This window comes from Rhinolophus sinicus, chromosome 4 (assembly GCF_057876585.1).
Source record: "Rhinolophus sinicus isolate RSI-liver-muscle chromosome 4, RSI-T2T, whole genome shotgun sequence".
NCBI lineage: Eukaryota > Metazoa > Chordata > Mammalia > Chiroptera > Rhinolophidae > Rhinolophus > Rhinolophus sinicus.
Window position 1 is genome coordinate 45,163,529 of NC_142504.1, and position 13,757 is coordinate 45,177,285.

At 33.9% G+C, this 13,757-nt stretch overlaps 1 protein-coding gene across 8 annotated transcripts in view; it reads left to right on the top strand.

The window, feature by feature from the left end:
• MAGI2 (membrane associated guanylate kinase, WW and PDZ domain containing 2) overlaps positions 1–13,757 on the top strand; it is a 1,312,004-nt gene that overhangs the window by 589,680 nt on the left and 708,567 nt on the right. The window contains exon 2 of one of the 8 annotated variants that reach the window (XM_074340650.2): positions 951–1,162. The exons of the other annotated variants lie outside the window; for them this stretch is intronic. Coding sequence (XP_074196751.1) covers positions 1,093–1,162 — 70 coding nt within the window. The 5' untranslated portion in view covers positions 951–1,092. The remainder of the gene's footprint in view (positions 1–950; positions 1,163–13,757) is intronic. 8 annotated transcript variants of the gene reach the window in all.

Here is a 13,757-nt window from a genome sequence, read left to right on the forward strand (position 1 = left end):
AGTAGCAAAATGTGTCACTTTCAGTAGCAAAAGTCCAATTATAAGCCTAGTTTTAAATATAGTTTTGATGTTCTCTCAACTCATTCATCTTGGCTGTGCTCTAAAAGCCAAACCTAGCAGTCCTTATGTATGTGTGTACACGAAGTTCTTCCCTTGTGATTATTGAAGTAGGGATTCTATACATTAGATCAGGCAATTTGCTATTTCCTTGTTTCTAAATAAAACTATGAAAATTCCTGTTGCTAAAAGAAAATCTGTTTTGAAATTATTATTCTCATTGCTTAAATCTCTTGCCAAATAGTATGCAAAGTACTCAGATACATATATTCATTTCTCTTAGCCACCATTGGTTAAGCATTATCCAAATATGATCAAACATTATCAATTAGAGTATTCAAAAATAAAATGTTGAACTGTATAGATAAAATTGAAATATGTTCAATGGTTTGTATGAAATTACATTCTTATAGGTAATTTGTATATTTTTATTTCCTTTAATATGACTGTTAAGTTCAGTGCCTTCAACTAGACCATGTCATTCATGGCTAGGTAAATTCAGTTTCTTCTGTTACTTGAGTTTGAACTTGAAACCATATCAAGTATCTTACAAATGCCTGCCATGGATCACAAAAACTGACCAAGGAATTACGGATGGCTCAGTGTGAATTCAATACTATTATTTTTAAAAATGACATAAAGCACTGCTAGGTAAAACACAATAGAATCATTTTCATGTGTTAGTATAGGGAAGTATTCTTATTATATTATCATTTTCACATGTAAATATGAAAAGAAAATTAAGTGTTAAAAACAAGACAAAAGCATAAGTATAATAAACAAAATAATCCTTCCATTTTTGTCCTGGGACAGTGATGTTAAATCATTTCTTATCTGTGAGATAATGCTAGTGATCGGTAATATTCATGTTCTCCTTTTCTTCTTGGGCACAGAGAAGTCAATTCTGGATAATGGATTATGAGCTAAAATGATGACCATTTTCAGGCCTGTCCCATTAAACCTCCACCTGAATAGAGAGGATAACAAGGACCTAGAGGAGAGGGGACCTACAAGATGGAAGGCCTGGATCCCTGAATGACTACATGGATCAAAATCACTCCTCCCCATCCCCCAGCTCACCCCTCATGCCAACCTACACTGAACTGTGAGTGACGATTAAAGAAGTTTTGTTGCCTAATGACACTGATATTTTGAGGTTGTTTGTTATAAAAGGTAGCCTACCCTGACCAACCCAATATACTCAATTTTCTATGGAAAATATTTATACTGAGTTTAGTCAGAATCCAAGGATATTAGACCTTCTAGATCCATGGATTCTGGATAAATTAAATAGTGGGCCCTTCAAAACATTTTCTAGTAGCTCAAAAGAGCTACTGGAGATAAGTTTAATGGATCCGAATACAAAATGTTGACATTTATATTTCTGTGTAATGGAAAATCTATTTTCAGGTAATCTAAATTGTGAAGTAAACTCTTTCTGCCCAAAAGGAATGCAGCTTCCCATCACTATGCTGATGTTTTGAAGCACAGATTCTACACAGGCTGCAATACTCAGGAAATGTTCTATGGAAAAAAGCTGATCCCACAGGGAGCTAGTAATTGGCAGAAAATATTCAAACCTGAAATAGTTGGGTAAGAAAGGCAGAGAGCCACAGCACCACACAGCTTCAATCAGCAACCTGATGAATATAGGAGCAAAGTGTTTCCTAAAATTTAAAACCTACTGCTTTCAGACTGAATTTTAAGGAAAAGCACAAGCAAAGATGAGTGCCCTGACATGAAAAGCAAATGTTCTTCCTCAGATTAGACCTCACAGAAAAATAGTAACGGAGCACCCACAGACAAGAATCCAAACTGAGACAAATCTCTCTCCTAAACCATGTGGGTTAAGGGTTTTACCACTTCCTTGGAAAAGACGAAACAGATAAGAGAACCCATATGTGTTACTTACAATGTTGTACACAATAATATAGAAAATATTCTCATTAAAAAGTGAAGCTTCAGTCATTTTCAGGAAATTGTCTTGATGTTCACATTATGGTCTGAATTCAGGGCTCCCCCTATGTTCAGTATTAGGATTCATATTTTGGTGCTCAAAAAAGACCAAATCAGGCAATACTTATGAAATTCGGCATTTACAATGCTTATTTGTGCCAGAGTGCACAGAGCAGTAATTAGACAGCCCCTTGCACGGCCCTTATCCACAAACACATCTAAATCTAACTGTCATCCACTGCCTATATCCTCAGAACTGTAACACATGAGGCATACATTCAACAAAACATGAGCAAGCTACAAAAGGGACACTTGCAAAGACAGATAAGTATCTGTCCTGACCAGTTAAAGAATAAATTTTTAAAGTCACTGTTATTATTAACCCCCAGCAATTTTATAGCCCCCTTAGAGGTGAGCACTGTCCAGTCATCCATGAAACGGGAAATTCAGTTGGAATAGCATCATTTGTCTTTTCTTTCTTAGTCGTCTTACAAGCTATTAACTATAAGGGAACAGAGATGTTTAACAAAGGCCTTCGGAATTCCTCTGCCAGGACACGCTCTAAATTTCCAACTCAGTGGTTCTGCTTAAACTGCATGTTAGATGTGCCTGTTTGGAGTAAGAATGAGTAACATGAGCTCAGCGTGGACACTTTACACAGCCTTCTGTCTGCCCATTTTACTGGGGACAGTTCAGAAAGAAAATTATCCTTTAATAACTTTGGTCCCTAAATATCAAAGAAAAGCATGAGTCTTTCTCCATTGGGATATGACCAGAAGACTGTGGTCTGTCATTCAGTATCCACTCTGAAGGTTGAAGTTTCCAAAGACCAATCTCAAAGGGAAGAATAAAGAAAAGAAAGAGGAAAAAAAAAGGATCAGCAAGACCTATAACTTCCAAAAAAAAGGCTACATGTTCACGAATGACTAACCAACCTATTTACAAATATATGAAAATCCAATAAACCAACACATTTTGTTTTCTGTTTGGCTTAATTTTGTTTTTGTTGTCAACATAAGAATACCTTGTATCGCTGATCTTTTTCCATTTGAGACAATTCACTGCCTGAATTGACAAGTCATTTTTAATACTGATACAAAATTGGATGGTTGAAACCTCGTCAGCGTAATTTCCCCCATAAAATGAATCCATGATCACAGATTTATTCTCAGCCCAGATTGCAGGCTGTATAAACACTGCATCTAAACAATTATCAAAGGTGAAAAATGAAGTTCATTTTCTGGTCATTTAGTCTATATTGTATTGTGAGAAACAAGCTGTTAAATATGTCAGTTAATTTTTATCTCCTCAGCACTTACTTACAAAAAAAGTGAATGGAAAAAAATATAACAGGTACTTCGTATTTTTTGCCATTGTAAGAATCTAATCATTTTAAAAAAAATGTTTCTTCTATGTTCCTCTGTAATGTTTATTTACAATTGAAAATTGTGACAGATTTCTTTGTCATGCATCCTGATTCTTATTTCAACCAGGATATTATCTGAACTGCTCTCTAAGAGATCTAACTTTGTCTCACCATCCTCCCTCACCTCTAACATTAATATACAGTCCATTGGATTTAGCCATCGTGTCCTCAGAACTTTGTAATTGACTTGGATAAAATATACCTGATGTATATTATCAGGATAAAATATACTTGATGTATAGCAAGGATGTAACCATAATACATCTGAACATAAAAAACTTTTCCCTGTGTACTGATAATAAATACTCCCTAGTTTATATTCATGAATGACTAATATCTGAAGTTTTCTATTTGTATTATTATAAATCAAATATTACTGAAATAATATGTCAATAATAATTTTTAAAATGCATTCACATAAATAACAAAGCACTAGAAAGCACAGAAATAAAAAAGCTCCATTCTCTGTTTTTACACCTGAGATTAGAGCATGACAATTCCTGAAGCTGAATGCCAAGTTTTCTATTGATCCACTCAGTGGAATTTAGGATCTCTAGACCTTGTTGATAATATAATACATTAAAAGAAAAACACAGTCTAATGTTGGATATTGTCCAAGATAGGTCACTTTTTATCGCTGTATGATACAGGTAAACCTCAACCTTGACTCAAGTCACTCCTAAACCCTGGTTGTGTGTGTAGCCAATATAAGGCAATCCCTTATTTCCAAGTTTCAGTGTTATAAATGGGAGTTTCATTCTTGGAAAACTTATTTTTTCCAATAAAAGCAAAAGTTGATGATTATAGGTAATAAACACAAATATATGATGTTTATAATTTCTTAAGTATATAAAATCAAATTATTTTAAAACAAGATCCAAATATTCCTTTAGGAGGATTTTTTTTTTTTTTTTTTTTTTTTTTTTTGCGTGAATTGGACTAGTAAAGGCTTCTCAAAATAAAATAAATAAAATCTAGACTGAGAAAACCATCTTCATACCTGGTAAATACCTCTGGCAAACAGAAGCATTTTTCACTTTTCTGAGGACATTCGAACTACTTTGAACATTTGTGTTATCTGTCTCAAAAATTTCCATTGACAATTTTATGACCATGAAAGTCTTTGACTAGTAAATTATGGGGATTAGGGCTGGGGGAGGGGAGAATGAAGGGCAGTTTCCATGGTAATTCCTCTTCCTTAAGTCTTTCTTTATCATTTCAATGTGAGCTTCATTGCTGAGCTCCTGAGAATAAATGGAATTATTAGAATATAACTACTACAAACAGTTGAGCCATCATCCCAGTCAGATATTGTTATCAATAGTATTACTAGCAGAGTGTAGGAGTCCTCACTGGTCCCAGTTCTTAGCCAGTTGTAAGTTCAAGTTTTGACCATTATCAAAGGGACCTAGTCCGTATAAGAAAGATTATAAAATGTGTAGGTCACAAGTTATAAACTGGAAGCCACCCACATTTCAAAATATTTTATTATCAAATATTTTGTGTTTTTTACTTGGAAGTATCATCTAGTTACATTATAGGACAGCTGTTGTAGTAAATTCACCTTTTAAAAAGCTTTAATTTAGAACTGCAGAGAAACGATAAAACACATCTAGCTCAAACCCCTACATGAGACAGAGTTCCCCAAAATATATTCACTGATCCTATTAATGGATACGAGCAATATTTTTTGAAGCAGGAAATATATTTTATATACCATTACCAACTGAGCAACTACATTATTTCTATTTTTTGCCTGATGGGCTCATTCTACTGACTCAAAATTAATCATAATTTTGTCATTTATTTTGAGAAATATGTTTTTGTCATATTCAAATATGATATTTAAAAATAGCTATGGTTTCCTTATTTTACTAACAAATAAACATTGAGTTTTTATCAAATGAGTTTATAAAAATCTACTAAGATGAGCATATTTTTCTTCTTTGCCCTATCATTATGGTAAAACTATATTAATACATGTCCAAATATTGTCCTGGCTCTTAGTCAGAATAGCCTAGATTATGCTGTAGTAACAAAAATCCTTCTATCTCCATGATTTAAAAATAGAATTTATCACACTTAGCACTATTGACATTTGGGGTTGGATAGTTCTTCATTGTGGAAGGCGGTTCTGTGCATTTTAGGATTTTTAGCATCATTCCTGGCCTCTACTCACTAGATACCATTAATATACACCCCATATAAGTTTGGGCAACCAAAAATGTTTGCAGACATTGCCAAATGTTTTTTGGGTGTGCAGGGCAGCAATTGCCCCCTGTTGAGAACCACTGTTTTAAAACAGTGACGTTCTGTTTTCATTCACTGTACATGTCCAACAAAAATCACTTGAAGGCTCTCTTTATATCGCTCTCTCTGGGATGCAGGCTGATAGAGATACCACCACCTAGGTCTTTCCAGGACACAGTGGCAGAAGGAGGATGTACTAATTGCACACCAGCTCTTACAATTTTTGCCCGGAAGTGACACAGGTCATTTGCACTCTCATGAATTTCGCTGAAGCAAACCCCATGGGTATGCCTAAATTCAACTGGAAAATGTAATATGTGCCTAAAAGACTGAGAGCCAGTTATATTGATGATCTGACATATTAACCTCACAATATTATTTTAGAATCTGTTTTGAAATGTAAATTGTAACTCGGCATTTTTTTCTCAGAAAGTGTGAATAGCACATTGATTGTTTAAAATCCTCTTATTTAGTCTGTTCCGTTGTTCTGCCTACAGACCTACAGGGTGGTTGTATTGGGTTCATGTATTTTTTATTGTTATTTCATTCTATATAAATCACTTCTTTTTTTCAGTTAACCATTTATACTTGTATAATCCACAGAATAACAATAACTGTGGTTTTGGTTGTTTAAACAACACGTGTGAGAAACGTAAAAAACAAGCAAACCAAAAACCTTCAGAAAGAAATCTTAGATCTGTGCTTAATGGAATGACTACATACTTGATTATGTAGAGTTCAAAGTGACTGGTTGAGGGTGGAGAATAGGCTCCTCCCAACCCTCAGTAACCACAGCCCTCTCCCCACACTTGTTTCTAGTCTGGCGCTCCTTGCTTCCTCTGTTTTCCTTTCATGAAGTTCTATAGTTGTGCCGCTGTAATAAAGCTCACCTACTATTAAAAAGTGCAGCTGCAGAAAATTATAAAGATTATTAGTTATATAATGTGGTGCAAATAAAATATATAAATTGTAATCGCATTTTCACGGTATTTTATGGGTGGAAACTGGACGTGTGGGTAGACGATGTTTCCAGTATGATCATAATAGGAAGACTTTATGTATCATTCTCAGTGATTCCCTGTAGAATCCCAAAGATGTAATGCTATCACAATTTTATAAATAAATAAGTCACTCAACGTTACACAGCCAGCAGGGTATAAAATCTGCATTCAACTTATCTCAAACTTGTTCAGCTTTCTTATATTTCTTCTCTAATGTTTCTTGTATGTATTATAATAAATCTGGGCTTATTCCTAATGGTGTATTTTTACATTAGCTAGATTGGGATAAACATTTTTTAAAAATTGCACTAAAAAATACTTACTCACTTTGTGAGTTAATAATAGATGTTCACTATGGAAAATTTAGAAAACACAAAATTATACAGTATAGAAAATAATTCAGCAGAAATCTGTCCATGAAGAGAAAATCACTAAAAATATGGTGTATGTTATTTTATGTATACTCTAAAAAACTAAAAAAGGGATAATTGTCCATGTTCTAAAATATAATTTTAATGATTACATAATGTTCCATTGTAGGCATGTGCCATAGTAATTTAATATCCCCCTTTTTTGGCACAAGATTGTTCCTAAAGGTTAGCTATTAAAAAAATGCTGTAGTGATATCCTGGTAAACACTTTTATGCCCATCTGTATTTTCTTAAGATAAACTTCCAAAAGAGAAGATATGTAATCTTAGGCTTTTCTTACATAATTCCAAAATGTGTAACAGAAAACTTTACTAAAGTATACTGTTAGCAACACTGCCTGTTTCTCAGCGATTTCTCCAATATAAGAAAAAATATAGCTCCCAAAACAGAGGACATTATCTTGTTTTAAATCTCTTTGATTATTAGTAAGTGTAAATGTTTCTTTTCTCTTTCTTTCTTTTTTTTTCCCCCTTGGCTATTGCTATTTCTTTCTATATGATTTACTGTACCTGTCCTTTGCCCATGAATTGCTGTACCTGTCCTTTGCCCATTTTTCCTACTGTGGAGGACCTCTCCCCAGAGGCCTCTACCGTAGCGTTCTGTTCAGACCTGTTATTTTCTCCCAGCACACCAGTTTTGCCTTACGGTATAATAGTTGATTAATATTACTGAGAAAACAGCACCTTTTTTTCTGAGATTAGCTCATCTAATCTCCTAGTTTTATAGATTTCTGGAATATAATGTTTGGAGTCAGATATTTTGGATTTGAATCCAAGCTCAAATAGCTATGGGACCTTGCGAAAGTCACTTTATTCCCCAAGGCTTAATTTATTTTTCTGTAAAACATGCATAATAACTTTTACTTTATGATATTGGTGTACATAGTGCCTGGTGTAACAAGTACTCAGGTAACTTTATTGTTTCTATTGGTGTTTGTTTTATTATTAAATATGCCAACACTGAGTTCTAGGAAGACAAAGTGATCTGTTAAGTAATTTTCATCAGGGATCTGCTTTCACCGTTGTGAATCCTTTGTGCTTTGTTACTCTGCTTTTTATAGATAGTGCCCAAACTCAAAGGAAGGATTCTAATGAAATAAATGAATAATGGGGCAGATTTTTTTAAAGGAGTAAGGCCTCGTGTTATATTTCAGATATTACCACGTAAGGCAACCATTCTTGTGTCTGTGTGTGTGTTTGACTCATATATATAGCTATACCATCACACTCCTTAGCAAAGAGTTTCTGATTTTTAAAGGGACTCAGAGGCACATGTGAAAATAGAGTTTGACAAATTTAGGGACCCCAAAACAAACATATAAACAAAAACAAACAAAGAAAACCCAGGATGTTCAGAATTAAGATTGCCAGCAGTGAGAAAATACACCTGATTTATTTTACTGGATAAGTAGTATTATTTCATATAATAATATATTATCCTAAATTATCTATCTTTATGTCTAATGATTTATTGATTGATCACTCAATATCTATAGATAGCAATTAAAACATAGATATGTATTCTTAAGTATATTTCCATGTTTGAAATTATTAAACAGTTATGGTGTGTTTTTTTTTGCCTTTCATATGGGACCTACTTATAACAATTTTTCATTTTAAAAAGGTAATCCTGAATATGACCACCACACCCATTTATTGATACTTGTAACAGACCACCGGTAGATTTTATGTGCTAACCAAAAAGGGCTAGAAAGAGTCACTGTTTAGTTCTAGTAGAATATGCAGAATGTTTGAAGGTCAATGAAGTCATCGTGACAGTCAATATCATTCATCTTCCATGGATTTTAAATCTTTGCTGAGAAAGCATATACCAGTAAGAGGAAATTATTGGCTATTTAGATAATTGAAGTCAAATTTAATGCATTCTGCTATTAACCAAAATTGAAAGATTTCTTAAGTTGTTGCCCTAAGATGAACAGAGAATAAATCAAATATATGTTTGTGAGACTTAGGTAGCTCAAATTAATATTCCTCATAACTATTTTATCCTAGTTTTATATTCTACCTGAGTCTTAGGGAGACAATGGTAGAGTTAGGAGATTTTTATCCTTCAGGAGCTTATAATATAGTGAAAGTATTTTTTTTAAAAAACTGAAACATATCAATGCACAAAATATATAAAAAACAAACTGTTGTCAGTGCTAGGAAGGAAAACAACAATGCGCTGAGATAATTTACAGGGAACCTACCCTAGATAGGATACTAGGAGAAGCTGAGGGAAGGCCAGTGAGAGCTGGACAGTGACCCGAAAGGAGGAAAGATCCTCACACAGGGCCATAGAGGCAGGCAAACCATACCTTATATGGCCTTCAGGAAGAAAGGAGGTGGATTTTATGTCAATTGTAATGGAAAGCTCTTGAAGGGCTTTAATCAGGCAGGGAGTGACATCATACAAGGCTACCTCAAGGAACACCATGACTATACTCAAACAGTATGAGGAAACAAGACTTAAATGGAATTGTTAGTGGAAAACCTTCCCCAAGGGAAAGAGAATCCCGAAATAGAAAAGTGTGAAGTGTAACACTTTCTTAGCTTACTTCTAAACTATGAAAAATCTAAACTGCATTAGACATCTATGAGTCATATATATTAAACTGAATTATACTCAGTTTTGCTTTGTTTTTTTTATGGGCAAATATAGGTGTCCATAATGCAAATGAAGAAATGAAGCAATTAGGATAATGAAGAGAAAGGGCATTCAAGGACAAAATGAAGGAAATTTGTGAAATTCTATAGAGCTGGAGAAAACTTTAAGTGAAAACAAGAATATAAAGAATAAAAGTAAAATAAAATAAAACAAAATGGAAATGGTGGATGGAGTAACCTGAAAGCTACAGGAAAGATGAAAATGCATTTTGATTGGTCTCTTATAAAAAACGGAAAGCTATTGTCTGTCTCTATGAGTTTCTGTTACAATTGTCACCCCAATAAATTTAATAAAACAAAACAAAACAAAACAAAACAAAAAAAACCGGAAAGCTAGGAATCTGGAATAGCGAAGATAATAGGAATACATTGGTGATAAATAATCCACACAGGAGAAATTTTTCAGTACAAAGAAAAAAAAAGAATATGCCACATACACATTTTTCATTACTATTTTGCCTTCAAATTGGGATGGGGGAGGAAATGTGCAGGGTTTTCTTCTGGTAAAGCGTGGTGATTTGATTCCACGGAATATAAGTACATTTGTTTTCATAGAGAACGATTCCGAGGTGACCACTACAGTACACTAACTTATTCAGGGTCCCTCAGGTAAATCTGTGCGTTGGCATCACATGACATGCATGCAGGAGAATACGGCTTCTATATTCTTGAATTAATAGAAGATAAAGAAAAAGCAGAGATTGAAGAAAATGGTAGCTCATGTGATTATGACTATTTTTTAAGGGACTAGAAAATAAGACTGAGTGAGACTTTGCGATTTGTTTCCAGTTTATTTTTAACACTTAAATTTTTATTACAGAAAATTTCAAACATACGGAGAGTAAACAGAATAGTATAATGAACTCTACCTACATCACCCAGCTCCATCAATTGTTGACATTCTGCCATTTTTTTATCATCTTGACCTCCATCTACTTTTCACACCATCTTGAATACCATTGCTTTTTGTAATTTCAGAGTTTAAAAGTGTTTTTTATGTTTATACAACATTAATTCTTAATAAGGGGATGTTATTATATAAGACGATTATTATCCAACATTAGCTTATTTATGGCTAATATAACTTGAGGATTTGATAACAATTAAGGTAAAACAGAAAAATCCTTTTTTATCTTGCTTGTATTTCATTCTGATTAAACTTGAAGATTAAACAGTTTGCATCTTTAGAAAGAATCCTCAAATGGGATGGTTTAAGGACCAGGATTCTAGGCCTGAGTTCTTCTGTAATTGTCAGTGACCTTAACTGCTCTGTGACTCAGTTTTCTCATTTGTAACTTGAGAAAACTGAATATGATACTCCCCAAAGTAGGTCCTTATTCGCAAATGGCTTATACTTCTCTTTACAAAAAAAATGGCCTCTATACTCCTCATCACTTATCCAGTGTCAGACCTACTCTTCAAGACGCAGTTCACAATTTCCATCCTGTTGTTAAATCCAATTCAATTCAACAAATACTTACTGAGGACTGATTATGTGCCAGGCACCGTTCTAGGCACTGAAGTTATAGAAATGAACAAAACTGACCCAAATCCCTGTTTTATTAAGTGAGGTGTCACACAATAAAAATGATAAATAATTCAAATATGTAATCGTAATCAATGTGTTAGGTACTAATAAGTACTAAGAAAAAACACAAAGTAAGAAAGAGATGTATGAAGTGTGAGTGGTAGGTGGGTAGTGAGGGATAAAAGTTGAGTGGAATGGTCAGAAAGGGCCTCAGTTTAGAAGGTAAGTTTGGAATCAAGATCTGAAAAGAATAAGGAAGCTGACCCTGTTGATAGCTAAATGAAGAGCATTCAGGTGGAGGGAACATTAACTATAGAGGCCCCTTGGTGGAGTCTGCCCACTGTTTTAGAAGTAACATGAGGAGGCCATTGTGGCCAGAACCTGGTAAGCAAAGAAGGGTAAGGTGTTGGGAGTGGACAGCAAATTGTGAAGGGCCTCACAAATCATGTTATGACATTGGTTTTTACTCCAAGTGAGATGGGAATTAATTGGAGTTAAAAAGAATCTGATTTATGTTTTAACAAGGTCCATAGTCTGGCTGAGAGAGCAGAAATGAGGAGACCAATTAAACTACTGCCATAATCCAGATTAAACATCAAGGGAGCTTCTTGGTAGTGAGAGTAGTGAAAAGGAGTTAGATTCTAAATCTATTTTGAAGGTATGGCTGACAGGATTGCTAATAGATTCTTCTGTGAGGAGTGAAAGACAGGAGGAAAGGATGATGTCAAGGTGTTCTTCGGAGTACACGGAAGCATAGAGATGCTTTTAACACAGAGGCAGGAGTCCGTTGGAGCCAGTTCTGGAGTATAATAGTGCTTAACTCCACCTGTAATACACATGCATCCATAAATGTCCAGTAGACTCCTTTCTCTGTCTCTCTCCACCTTCCTCACCATCTCTCGCTTCACCATTTCTCTCTCTCTCTCTCTCTCTCTCTCTCTCTCTCTCTCTCTCTCTCTCTCTCTCTCTCTCTCTCTCTCTCTCATTCTCAATGTGTAGTTTTCTAGGGTTTCCCTGAAATATCATCAGGGAAGTGTCCAGGCATAATTTGCAGAGAGTAAAAAAGAAACTGTCTTCATCTTTGCCCTTTAGTGTTATACCATATTGTGGAACATTCAGGTTTTCTCTAAAACTGCATAATAAAGTTTTAAAACTGGAAGGGATCATAAAGAATTTCTTGTCCAACTTTATACTTTAAGATATGGACACTTAGCTCAAAGAGTTAGATGACTCACCTATGGAACAGGAAAGAGGAGAAATAAATAACATGTTTTTCTTCAAATGCAAGTAGTAAAGATATGGCCATGAGAGGAGCAATTACATGAGTAAATGACATAGTTTTAAATCCCAAAAAAGAAAACAAATAACAGAGTACCAAAAAAAAAAAAAAAAAAAAGTTATATACATGCCCAGAGAGGAAAAGTGAGTGGTGTCAAAAGCAGTATTTTTACCATGATGGCAAAATAGACAATTCATTTTGTAAAGATTTTAAGTTTTTCAATTCAATAGTTTTGTTTTTTGTTTTTGTTTTTTAAATAATGATCTTTAATTTTTTCCCATTAATACTTCTTAAGACTTTTCCAAATTTGTGGAAGTTAAAATAGAGCACTTATACAAATTTGTATTATTGGTCTTACAACCAATAAAAAGGGTTTCTAAAATAAAAGTATTCAATCTCTACTTTGTTTCCAAAATAAGTTTTGCATAAAGCTAATTTACTTTTAAATAAACGAACTTGGAGTAGAAAAAATTAAAAGCATTCCTGTTATGCAGATATTTATTTTGTTTTAAAATATTTTAATTAGTGTCATTTTGTTTTGATTTTTCAAATTTAAACAATAGCTTCAAAATTATGTTGTAATAAAGCTCTAGGGTGATAACTTTATTATTTCACGTTAGTTTGAATTTTTTTGTTTACATTATTGAACATATAGATATAAATGTAAGTGAAACATTTTCCCCCATAACTTTACACATATGTATGAAGAAAAGACCTATTTATCTTAACTCTGGCACCATGCATGCCTAGCTAGAACCTTTAGAATGATGCAAAAAAAGAGTTCTAAGCAATCCCATTATTTAACAGTAAGGAAAAATACAGAAAAAAACACAACCTAGTTTACACTTAATTTTAACCTTTATGAGCTTCAGGGTTTTTTTGTTTTTGTTTTTGTTTTTATCTGAAAAACTGGTTTATTATACTTGCCTTAGCTACCTGATTGGATGGTTATAATGATCAAATGAGATAATGCCTTTGAAAGCTCCCTGATACATTTTGACAACGCTATTAGTATAAGCATTGAGAAAGCATGGTCCACTTATCTTTTCCTTGATGGGAAAAGACTATATCCTAGAATCAATCAAAGAAGGAAAGGAGCGTTTCTGTTTCTTAAATAAAGTCTGTGTCTCTATGCTTGACATTTTAAAGAAATAGGCCATATC